The sequence below is a fragment of the Pholis gunnellus genome (genome assembly GCF_910591455.1).
Source record: "Pholis gunnellus genome assembly, chromosome: 23".
NCBI lineage: Eukaryota > Metazoa > Chordata > Actinopteri > Perciformes > Pholidae > Pholis > Pholis gunnellus.
The window spans coordinates 14902305-14914681 of record NC_136550.1 but is presented as its reverse complement, the minus strand read 5'-3'; the positions used below and the strand labels follow the sequence as shown (position 1 = coordinate 14914681).

At 42.6% G+C, this 12377-nt stretch overlaps 1 protein-coding gene across 1 annotated transcript in view; it reads right to left on the bottom strand.

Moving 5' to 3' along the window:
* The window catches only part of adam19a (ADAM metallopeptidase domain 19a), a 178166-nt gene that overhangs the window by 41792 nt on the left and 123997 nt on the right, over positions 1 to 12377 (bottom strand). Inside the window, exons 6-10 of the mRNA XM_079184476.1 lie at positions 8205 to 8388; positions 5999 to 6064; positions 5320 to 5391; positions 4816 to 4982; positions 830 to 914 (exon numbers count right to left, since the gene is read on the bottom strand). Of these exons, the coding sequence (XP_079040602.1) occupies positions 830 to 914; positions 4816 to 4982; positions 5320 to 5391; positions 5999 to 6064; positions 8205 to 8388 (574 nt within the window). The remainder of the gene's footprint in view (positions 1 to 829; positions 915 to 4815; positions 4983 to 5319; positions 5392 to 5998; positions 6065 to 8204; positions 8389 to 12377) is intronic.

Here is a 12377-nt window from a genome sequence, read left to right as displayed (position 1 = left end):
TTGGCGCATTCCACTTAAACTCCCCTCACCGACCAACGCATGCGTCGCGTTGAGATGGTACTTTAGGCTGGTAGTGCTACGGTGAAACGATAACGTCTTCCCGTTTACGTTTACGCCCCTTTTCCTCGAGGCGGGAATTGCCCCCTCTCTACGGCAACGCTGATGGGACATATCTTCAACACCAGAAAGGACAAACATGAGACAGTCTGTTACATGTGTTTGTTTGGATAGCAGCTAACGTCTGACTGCATTAGAGATGTTTTGATTGAGACCTGTATGCTTTTGCTTCGATTATTGTTGTGTCACCTTCGTGATCTTAATGTTTTGGATATATCCTTCCACTGCATATTGCAGTCCCTTTTGCCTTGATCCGGAGAATATCGCGGAGATATTACTCCAAAAAGTATCACTGACACTGACAGATATAGCGCTGGTCCCCGTCCTCGCCATGCTTTAGGGTTGACAGTCCTGGGAGTTTTGTCGACGTAGCAACAGTAACTAAGGGGGCGAACGGTCAATTGTGGGTATATTGGAAGCTCATTCTGGCATATATTAAATGCATTAAAAAAAAATAACGAATTAATCCTGTAATTTAATCATAACGCGTTAACGCGTTATTTTTCACAGCTCTAATAAAAACCTAAAGCTAATGTCAAATGAAGAAGTGGAGACCAGAAGTCTATATTTTCAAGGACATTCTGCACACACAAAATCATAGACAATCGATAGAAGTTGAATTCAAGCTGGGAGAAAATATGGAGGGGAAAGAGTGAGTTTTTATGAGTGAACAGAGCACAGAGAAGAAATGATAGATTGTATTCTCACATACCACGTTGATGCCTCCAGAGTTTTCCAGGCTGCACATCCCCTCCAGCGGTGCCATCCCAATAGTGGTCCCCTTGAAAATCACACCGCTATCGGAGCCACACCAACCCGCATACACACACACACACACACACACACACACAAACACACACACACACACACACACACACACACACACACACACACACACACACACACACACACACACACACACACACACACATAAAGTAAAATCACTCAGTCAGACGTGGGAGAGGGCGTGTGAAGAACCCCAATTCACCATGTGGTCTCCTGGCAGTTAACTTGTCACTTAGCATCCCAAAACAAAATCAAGCCCTGTCTGATGAATCAAAACAAAATAGGCCCTTTGGTATCAGCTCATCTAATTATCGAGCAAGAGGGGCCAACAATTTAGTGTGTGTACGCCGGCAGTCAAACTGCGATGCTGTTCGGCCCAATTAAAGCCGGCTGAAGCAAGATCTTTTGCTTAATAAAATCCCTGTTTAACTAATCATTTGTCAATTTATACACTAACAAAATATGAAATTACCTAACCCCAGAGGTGGGAGTGTTTCTGTCACCAGAGCCGCACAGAGGCTCATCGGGGAGGATGTGGAGTTCATCAGCTTTCTTGTTAGCTGAGGTAAAGTGATGATTATGAACCTGTGTGTTAACATCAGGAGGGCAGAAACTCTGCAGGTTCTCACTCCAAACGAAAACTAAAGCGGCTACTTTCCCTGGAAGAATGTTAAGTCAGAGGTGGGTAGAGTAGCAAGTAAGCAAGTACTGATGCTTCGTCAGAAAAATAATGTCTAGAGTAGCGAGTAACTTAGTAAGTAAAAGAACAAATACCTGCAAATGATTCTATTTTCCACTAATTTGTCTTCCAAAGACAAAAGTAAAGTGGTGACCATACAACTGTATTTATGGTCAGTTTGTGAAGAAATGTCACATCATCATCAACCAATCCGATCTGCTACAGACACACCAGATTATTGTGAATATTATTAATATTCTACTAATATTAAAAGAACACCAATACGCAAAGACATGACATTTTTTGCTTGTTGTCTCCAATATTATATTAACATTTGGCAAATAACTCATTGAATCAGATGTGCATGGACCATGTCTATTATGTCAACAAGTAAATCAAGAGTGTTAACATGTTACAGTGTCCTTCAAATTGGGATATTTCCAGTTCCCCTAACAGACAGCCACAGATCCCATCCAGGCTTGCTACAGTCTGCGCTGTGGTCTGTTAATATTAACTGCTAGTGCTGTTGGAGAGCCATGTTCCAACAGTGGAAAAAGATAAAAGCGAGGCCTAGGATGCTTTATCTCGTCTGTAGCTTCAGCCATTATTCTGCTATGATCAGATAGGGGTGTGGCTGTGGTAGGATAAAAGAGCGCTAGCATTCCCGGGATCTGCAGACCACCAGTCTCTTTATGGTGCGTGCATGAATACTTCAAATAATAAATAAATAAAAGTAGCGCAGTGGATGTATCCAAATATAAAAGAGTAAAAGTAGTGATTTTTTTCTCTAAAACTCAACTTGAGTCGAAGTAAAAAGTATTCTGCATTAAAACTACTCTGAAAAGTACAATCAAAACACTTAAGAACCTGTAAAGGAGTAAATGTAACTTGTTACTGCACCTCTGGTGTTATTGGGGAATTGTCGGGAAAGTGAGAACTGACACATTTACAGCTCTTTAATGTTGCATGGTCAATTGAGACACAGATGCTTATTTTCTCAGGTGATTTTATCATCCGGGTTCCCATTTTGATGCAGTATTTTGCAGTGAATCCTGGAGTTTCTCATTGGCTCTTATACCATCTTGCATGGTGAGTCTATCTTTTTCTGTCGTTGAGTGTGTCATACATCAAGCCCTTCTCAAAGAACAGACTGTAAGTAATTTACATATAAGTCAGGATTGGACACAGAGTTGTTGCTCTCTGCAAATGTAACAACGTAGTGCTACCAAATTATAATAGAGGGCCAGATTCTTCGGCAGGGGCTAGGGTTTATGTTTTTTTTTTCCACTGAGTCTAACATCTTGTCTACAGCAGCCAAATATCTACGTTAAGTCAGAACTTGAAATGGAGAATTCAGTTTACAGTAACAGATAAGAATGTAAAGCATGAGCAGTTAAGTGGCTAGTGTAGGCAGCTGTAGCAACAGTTGGAGTCCCCTGTCAGTGTAAACACCATCTCTGTGCAGCCACAGTGGTGCTGTGCATTTTTTCAAGAGCAATCCGATGACGTCATATAAGGGAGTTGGTTTCCCTGAACCTGCCACAGCACAGCAACAGGTGGCAGAACTGACAAGGACTAGCAAAAGAGATCATATTAGTTTCTCTGCACTGGCTCTCTGCGAAATCCAGAATAGAATTTAAAATCCTTCTCCTCGCTGACAAAGCACTCAATGGTCTGGCGCCACCATATTTTAAAGAGCTTGTGGTACCCACTAGAGCACTAGGCTCCCAGAGTGCAGGGTTACTTGTGGTTCCTTGAGTCACCAAAAGTAGAATGGGGACAAGGGCCTTCAGCCACCGAGCTCCTCTCCTGTGGCATCAGCTTCCAGTTTCAGTGCGGGGGACAGACACACTCACCACATTTAAGATTGAAGACTTTCCTCTTTGATAACTCTTATAGTTAGGGCTGGCTCAGGTTTATAGTTAGGACTGGCTCAGGTTAATAGTTAGGGCTGGTTCAGGTTAATAGTTAGGACTGGTTCAGGTTAATAGTTAGGGCTGGCTCAGGTTAATAGATAGGGCTGGCTCAGGTTTATAGTTAGGGCTGGCTCAGGTTTATAGTTAGGGCTGGTTCAGGTTAATAGTTAGGGCTGGCTCAGGTTAATAGGTAGGGCTGGTTCAGGTTAATAGTTAGGGCTGGCTCAGGTTAATAGTTAGGGCTGGCTCAGGTTAATAGTTAGGGCTGGCTCAGGTTAATAGGTAGGGCTGGCTCAGGTTAATAGTTAGGGCTGGCTCAGGTTAATAGTTAGGGCTGGCTCAGGTTAATAGTTAGGGCTGGCTCAGGTTTATAGTTAGGGCTGGTTCAGGTTAATAGTTAGGGCTGGCTCAGGTTAATAGTTAGGGCTGGCTCAGGTTAATAGATAGGGCTGGCTCAGGTTAATAGGTAGGGCTGGTTCAGGTTAATAGTTAGGGCTGGTTCAGGTTTATAGTTAGGGCTGGCTCAGGTTAATAGGTAGGGCTGGTTCAGGTTAATAGTTAGGGCTGGCTCAGGTTAATAGTTAGGGCTGGCTCAGGTTTATAGTTAGGGCTGGCGCTGGCTCAGGTTTATAGTTAGGGCTGGCTCAGGTTTATAGCTAGGGCTGGTCAGGTTAATAGTTAGGGCTGGCTCAGGTTTATAGTTAGGGCTGGCGCTGGCTCAGGTTTATAGTTAGGACTGGCTCAGGTTTATAGTTAGGGCTGGCTCAGGTTTATAGTTAGGGCTGGCTCAGGTTTATAGCTAGGGCTGGCTCAGGTTTATAGTTAGGGCTGGCTCAGGTTTATAGTTAGGGCTGGCTCAGGTTTATAGTTAGGGCTGGCTCAGGTTTATAGTTAGGGCTGGCTCAAGCTTGCCTCGGATCAGCCCCTATAGGCCTAGACTGCTGGGGGACTTGCTAGCAGCACTGAGCTTCTCTCTCCTCCTCCCCCTCCCCATTTCTCTCTGTCTCTGTGTCTTAGTGCATCTCTGTTACTTTGCACAGCATTTTCAACACAGCATTGACCTTTTAAGTTGATATAGCAAACTTGTTGGCAAAAGCGAGAATTCTTTTTTTATATGTTTTTCCTTTCAAACTGCCGGTGAGAAAGTGGGCTTTAACTATATTTTCTTCCAACTTCTTCCAACTTAGTACATGTGTAACCACATTGTTTGTATTTAAGGGCCGGGTTCAGAGTACATGGCAGATCTGTGTCTGAACAATCTTTGTTACATGGCCGCTGAAGCTAAGGTGTGATTGTGTGTGAGTGTCCATTGCTCACGTCAGCAGCTGGGCGTTGTCATGTTTCTTGCGGGACTTCAGCTTCTGTCTCCACTGGAGGAAGGACCAGAGGGTGGCGTTTGGCTCCTCGGTGACAATACACTGATCCCTGTCGGTCCAAACCTCCAGGCCGATGAGAGGCACGCGGATGTTCAGAGCCCTGTAGAACTAAACACACAACAAAACAACTACAAATATGTTTCTGCACACACACAGCATTGTCTTGAGATCCCAAAACACAGTCTGGTCACACGAGGCAATTTCCCCCCCAATCTCCCCTTAAGAGCTATTGAAGGACACCCTTGATTGAATCCCGATGAGGCTTCATACACCAGTAGATATTTGTGTACACTTTTCAATAAATAATTATTTATTTGGAACGTCAACAAACTTTAGAGTTGATTAGTAATAGATGACAACAAGATATGCACCGACTGTACAACAAATCTATTATCTTGTTGAATGGAGAACTGCAGTCTGCAACAGGAGAACCCATCAGCCTTACCTTATCCACATAATTGGCAATTTCCATTATCCTCGCCTTGGTCTTTTCATAGTCCTTATTCTGCCGTTTAAACTGCAGGACAGGGAAGACAGAGGAGTATTAGTGTCATGGATGAGGTCAGCGATCAGAAAAATAAATAAAATGTGAGACGATTCCCTGCAGAGACTAATGACCCATGAAAACATAACTATAACCCAACTGGTCCTGCTCTAGCACTTCTACCCCGCTACATTATCATAATTATACCAATTACAGGAGGAGAGGACCACACTCTTATTGGTCACAATGTGCTGTTACCATGGCATTAATGTAGGAAATAAAACCCTAACTGGGTTTTATTAAGATGTAGCATGTCATCACTGCAGCTCAGTGTCTATTTAAAAGCCCTTCCACCTTTAGATTCCACCTAAATACATGCCATTAAGCAGACAAATCCTTCCGCCTCATCTCCACATGCTTCCGCCTCGCTGTGACTATCATCGGCTCAGAGCTCTCGGCATGAAAGAGCTCCATCAGCTGGAATGAGATAATTGTTTAAGATGTGGATCCTGTTTCCGATCTGGTGCGTCATTTGATGGCTGACTGACATCAGGGGACCAAAGTGGCGCTCAGGCTGATGAACGCAGAACAATTCTATTGTGGAGTTGGATGGGGTCGGTAAGAGGTACTGTCAGCTTACCAGTGTGTTGTCAGCCACTATGTACAGCTCCATGTACTTGGTTGTACCCCAGGCGTTCCTTTTAACCTGACAGTAGAGACAAAGGCGGGTAGGAACATGGTTATGCACAAGACATCAGTGTGATTCATTTGCTAGATTATACAACACACTATACATATTTTGACTTTTTGTAAATTCATTGAGGAAAATTGATAAATAAAACAGTTTTAGGATTGTCTCTGAGGGCATGTATTCATAGTGTCTTCATACAGCAGAGATTGTTTTGCACCAACAAGAAAAAACTATTCTGGGGGAAATACTGAACATATCAAATGTGGAATATGAAACAGTGATGCAGGTGAGCAGGTAGCGGTGTCAGTATAGCATGTTATAAAACTGGATCAAATATTGCTAAGGCACAGTCACAAGTGGTACATAAAGAGTGAAAAGCCTAGTCGCCTCCCAGCCCTCTATGCTGTAGTGTTTATAAAGCTTTACGACTCCTTATATGCCTCCATCATTAGGTTTCCATCCTTGATTGCAGCAATTAGAGAAAGGCTCAGCTGTTATTAAAACCCATTGATTTACGTGGCGACTGGTGACTCGGCTCGCTCTGGACTCAACACCAATATTGTGGATAGGCGGGGAATCAGTGGCACATATTCAAAACATTAACACGTTGCATTGTTTGTTTGAGAGGCAAATAGTGGCGGAAGCCTTGGGACCCCGTCTGGAGCCTGCTGGTGGCTGGCATCTCTGCATAACAACCCAGGATTAATGGGTGGCAGTGGAGGGAATTGGGAGAGCCAAGTGGTCTGGTGCAGGAGGGAGGAAGATAGAGGACTACGGGAAAAAGGATGATGCCCTGGTGGAGGGCTGAGAGGGCTGCAGAGAAAGATGGTGATGATTAACAGTTTAAAGTGATTGAGAATGGAAACTGGAAAAATGATCAATATGGGAAGAAATATGAGAAGGAAAACCAAAGAATGACTCCCAGCAGTGGAGACAAACGAAGGCAGAAGGGCCCACGGAGGAGCCCTTTTATCATCTATGGCTGCAGTTGAGCAAATTAGACTTGTGTTAAGTTCTTCTTCTCCATAAAAGCACAGGAAATTGACTCATAGCCATGGCCTGCACAGACCTGAAAAGTTAATTCAAAGCCATAATTCCCTTCATTTCCAGGTGGAGCGAGAGCAATTTTGCGCCCTGAAATAGCACCGAGACCTATTGAATATTGTGTTTGCATACGACAAAGACTATTAAACCTGCAGAGCCAAATGTTCTCATGTGCTTGGGGATTTTTAGGTAGTAAACCAAACCAAACATCGTGACTCAGTCCATCACATAAGAGGCAGTGAATGAATCACAATGTTTTTTGTGTCTTTTCAATGAAATTCCGTCTACATACAACACAAAACCTGAACAGTCCCACTCAAAGGTTGTGATGACTTGTGAAGATCCCAGACACACTGAGCACTGGGCTGTTTGGTATAGTGCAGCTGATGAGCTGAGGAGGAAGGAACAACTAAAAGAACACGTCACTCCAAAACAACAAACATTGTATACAGTACTCACATTCATGGGAGCATTTTCAGATTATCCTTCCTTGTAGGAATTTGTGCAAAACAAAATTCCTTCACAGGAAAGGCTTTGTTTGGCAAAAGCTGTGCGAAAATTGTAGTGTTTGGATTTCCATGAGCCCACGTCTGGATACAAGACACTTGAATAATGCAGCAGAGGAATTTTAAGGTTTCACAGATGTTATATAACCTTTTTTGCTGTCTTTTGTTCATCCTAAAAGTCTGCTTGCACTGATATGCTTTTACGTTTTAGGCGTTGAGTAGTACATACATTTATATTGATTTTGAGTGAACTCTATCTGACTATAGCTGACCATGGCATTGAGCGTGATAAGTTCTGTTTCAGTCAGCCACCTCAAATGGCACTGTGTTATTGACATGTGAATATGTGTCTGGGAGCATTTGGGGACGAGTCTCTGAACCCGTCGTTCTTCCCTGTGATTGTCTTTGGATGCACAGAGTTGAAATTGTTATATTGTTATTGATCTTCTCGTCTGTGTTTGAGCAAGACAGCAAACGCATTTCCCAGTTTGTTGACTGTTCCTTTAAAGTGTCGAAGAGAAAATGATAGTATTGTCACACTGCAGTACTTACCTTTATATCAGGAAAACAAGCTCATGATTGTGGTTGAAATGTGCGAGACTCACCCTTGAATGAAATTGTCTGAGCAGGTTGGAGACATGGTTGGACTGAGTGGTGTGATGGCCATGTCCACAGTGTCCACCTTTAATTGGCAGCTCCTCTGCACTCCACAGTGAATGGTGGAGAGGATCAACACCACTGATTGGCTCCAGGTAGTAGGTGTCACTAGAATTCAAGGATATCAGGCCCCTGTGTGAAGGGAAATAGACAGGAAGGAGTAATTAGGGCTGGGTATCGTTAGAAAATGTATGATGTTAGTACAAATACCAGTACCCTTAAAGTGACGATACTTCATTCAATACTCATCATGTGACTGTTTCCCCACTGGCTGATCACACACTGCCCAGTGCAGTATTTACTGTAAACACAGAAATGTCCTTCACAGGAACACCTGTTTTCTAGGTTAACTTGCATGTTTTTGATCACCCAGCACGTTATAAAACAATTGAGATACATATTACATTAAACATATTATATCACCATTCCATATCAATAGAAACACTATTGTAGCCTACAAGTGCATTGTTAAATCCAAAAGATCTATAAGTGAACTGTCCTCTAAAGCAGAGGTCTACAACAGGGGGTCCGCGAAATGTTTGGTTGATTAGACCATTATACATGAATGTGTCCATTATTGTAATAGTTCAGTATTGTATGCAAGATAACAGGTATGTTTATTCATGGCAGTGGCACTAATAGGCCATCACTCATTTTTCATTTCCACATTTATGTTTAAAATAAAAACGTCAATTTGAACAGCTTGTGGGCATGATTATCATGCAATTGACAGACAATGTTGATATTGGCATTGGTATCAGCTGAAGGTATGTTTATGAATATCAGTGGCACGGCCCCCCTACTCACTGTACCTTCACATGTTTAAAATAACAACATGAATATATCAACCTGTGTATTATTTGAATAGCTTAGTATTGAATGCACAGTAAAGAGGTATGTTTATACATGGCACTAGGCCCAGTTTAATATAAAACACAATGTTATACAATATATATAGTCGGGGGTCCCTGCTCCCTCTCTCTATCAGTTTGGTGGTCCTTGGCCTGAAAAGCGTTGAAGACCCCTGATCTAGAGAGTTCTTGCTTGCATTCATCCATGTGTCACATGTTCCCCCATTACACTGACATAATGCCACCTGTTCTGTATTTGTTTGGTTGCCTGCTGTAGCTTTCCCCTCGCCCTTCAGGCACTTTCAAATTGCTTCAAATGGGGTTTTTCTCTCAAAGGCTACAACAGAGCGAGGACACATTGCAGGGTGCAGCAGTGAATTTTCGCCAACTACCACTGAATGACTCAGGGAAGATTACAACTCATCATTCTTCCACCGGATTACAACTCCAGCACTGAGCCCCTTCATGGACTGTGGACCGTGGATTGTGTGCTGTGCTCTCTTGTGTTGAATAGAGCAGATTGGGTTTCTGAGACAAAGACGTGGGGTGAACACTGTTAAATGTCTAACAATGTTTTGCAGAAAATGATTATGCTATACAAGCAGGTAGCATTAACTTGCATTGTATTCCACGGATGTACCGACAACAAACGCATCCCTTCATGCAGAGATCGGTTGGATCTTTGGACGTCTTAAAACTACTTCTGTCATATTTTGTGTGGGGAGACTGTCCGAAACTGTGAGCCGAAATTGTCTCCACTTGTCCGATTCATCACGTCTTGGTCCTCTCTATGACGCCAGATTGTTGCCCCACCATTGAATGTAAACGTTTGGAACAGGTATAAACACTTCTGCCTATACTTTGTAAAACTAGTTAAATTCATGCATACTCAGTAGGGAGGTAACGGTTCACCAAAGTCTCGGTTCGGTTCAATACAGCAAAAAAGCAGAAATGCCATCATAAAGTATGTTCTGTTGTTACTTTGAACAATGATGGATTCATTTGTGTACAGGAAGCTGCAGCACCTCCTGTTTTGTCTTTAACACGTGAGCTGCTGTTGTGCTTCTGTGAAAGAAGGTCACTCTCTCTGATCTCTGGAGGAGGCCAGAGATCCGCTGCACTGCCGTTGCTTTCGGACATTTGATTCTCTGTTTGGGCTTTAGTTTTCTTTTACAAAGCAGGAATTATGGTCTGGAGAAATGGGCTTGTGAAGGAGTAGTGTCACAAGGCTCGAAAGCATTAAGCATGTTCGTACAGCCTGAGCTTCCACTCCAGAGTAGAGTCTCATATCCACGGCTATAAATATAACAATCGCCGTGGTGGGTTGCCATGTTGAGCGCAGTGGCTCCACCGAGAGAACATCATATTTCCCATAATTTAAGCTTCTGCATTTTCCAAATGCAATAGTACTATTCAAACGTATTGTTCGGTTCGTAATGCGTACCGAACCGTGAGCCTCGTACCGAACGGTTCAATACGAATATGTGTATTGTTACACGCCTAATACTCAGGCTTCTGTCCTAGTCAGCATGGCTCAGCTGTCTCCATCTGTATGATCCATCATATCAGTCCTCTGAGAGTATCCTGCATTGCCTCTCTTGACACCATGATTGTTGACAAGTCTGCCAGCTCCACCGAACCATTTTCTATACTGAGATCGAAATCAGGACAACTATACCTCGTCTGTCAACTGGCATTCAACACGGGTCAAATATCTGTATAAGAATGGCTAGATGACAGTGTAATTCTAGTCATTTAAACAAATATTGATAGGGTAAAATGAAAAAAATATAATATTAATGGGTGGATATTTTGTCATTCCTATTGTTTTGTTTGTTCTTTTTATTTGGGGGTTAATCCTGCTGTAACTTTGTGAACTACAGTTCCAATGAAGCAGTGGGGGATAAAAACAGGAAGTCCGTTAGCTGTGGGCTACAACTTGATAGATGTGCAGACACAGGTTGTTGTCATTCACTGTTATACACTGTACTGGTACCTACAAAAAGTGATGCACTATAATTCGTATATATAACCCAGGCTATCGTGAGCTGCCTCCAAGACAGCATTCACACCAAATCAGTGCATTGCAGCGAAAATGCCAGAACTCCCATTTGAATGTAGGTAGAGCGTAAATCAACTTATGGAGAAACGCAACCTGATGTCACGCTGCGGTGGCCAATCAATGATCAAATGCGTCTACCAAAGGTGTGTCACTCAAACGGGCCAATTAAGTGACACAGCACAACCCTGCGCTAAACCTAAAGATATGTTTCTCAATTTTCAACTTTCACTTTCACAACGTTGTGGGAGTAGTTTGGGCCGTCTGATAACAGCCATTCTATAAGCTGTTAACAGAAAAGCCTTAATGATGAACAGCGCAGTCCTAGACAACGCAGAGCTGTAAAAAGGCAATTTCAAGCAAAGAGAGGTCCCATTCTGCAACAATGACTGTCTGGGGAAGCATCCAAACGATGTGTGTAAGTGTGTATGAGACACTGAGAGGATCCATCTCGTCCTCAGACACATGTTTGTGCTTCTTATGAAGATCTTCTACTGACTCCCCCCCCTCACTCATCAGACTGTCTCAATACCAGATGGTGTCTGACCTCTGATAGGTGACTCTTCCCTGCTGACCCATAACCCTCTACCAGACTCCTAAAAGACAAACTGCTCACTAAACATAACTGTCGTGACATCTGAAGTTCACCTTGACACTTTTTTTTTTTCAAACATGAATGTGTCCATTATTGTAAAAGTTCAGTATTGTATGCAAGATAACAGGTATGTTTATTCATGGCAGTGGCACTAATAGGCCATCACTCATTTTGGTTTCCACATGTATGTTTAAAATAAAAACATCTATTTGAATAGCTTGTATGCATGATTATCATGCAATTGACAGACAATGTTGATATTGGCATTGGTATCAGCTGAAGCTACACTACCGTTCAAAAGTTTGGGGTCACCCAGACAATTTCGTGTCAATTTTCAGTTTCTTCGCAATTTCTCTCATGGAATAGCTTCATTTCTAAGAACAAGAATAGACTGGCGAGTTTCACATGAAAGTTCTCTTTTTCTGGCCATGTTGAGAGTATAATCCAACCCACAAATGTGATGCTCCAGATACTCCTATGTAGATATTTCATTAAAACCAGACGTTTCCACCTAGAATAGCCATTAACCACATTAACAATGTATAGAGTGTATTTCTGATTAATTTAATGTTATCTTCATTGAAAGAAACAGTGCTTTTCTTTGACAAATAAGGAC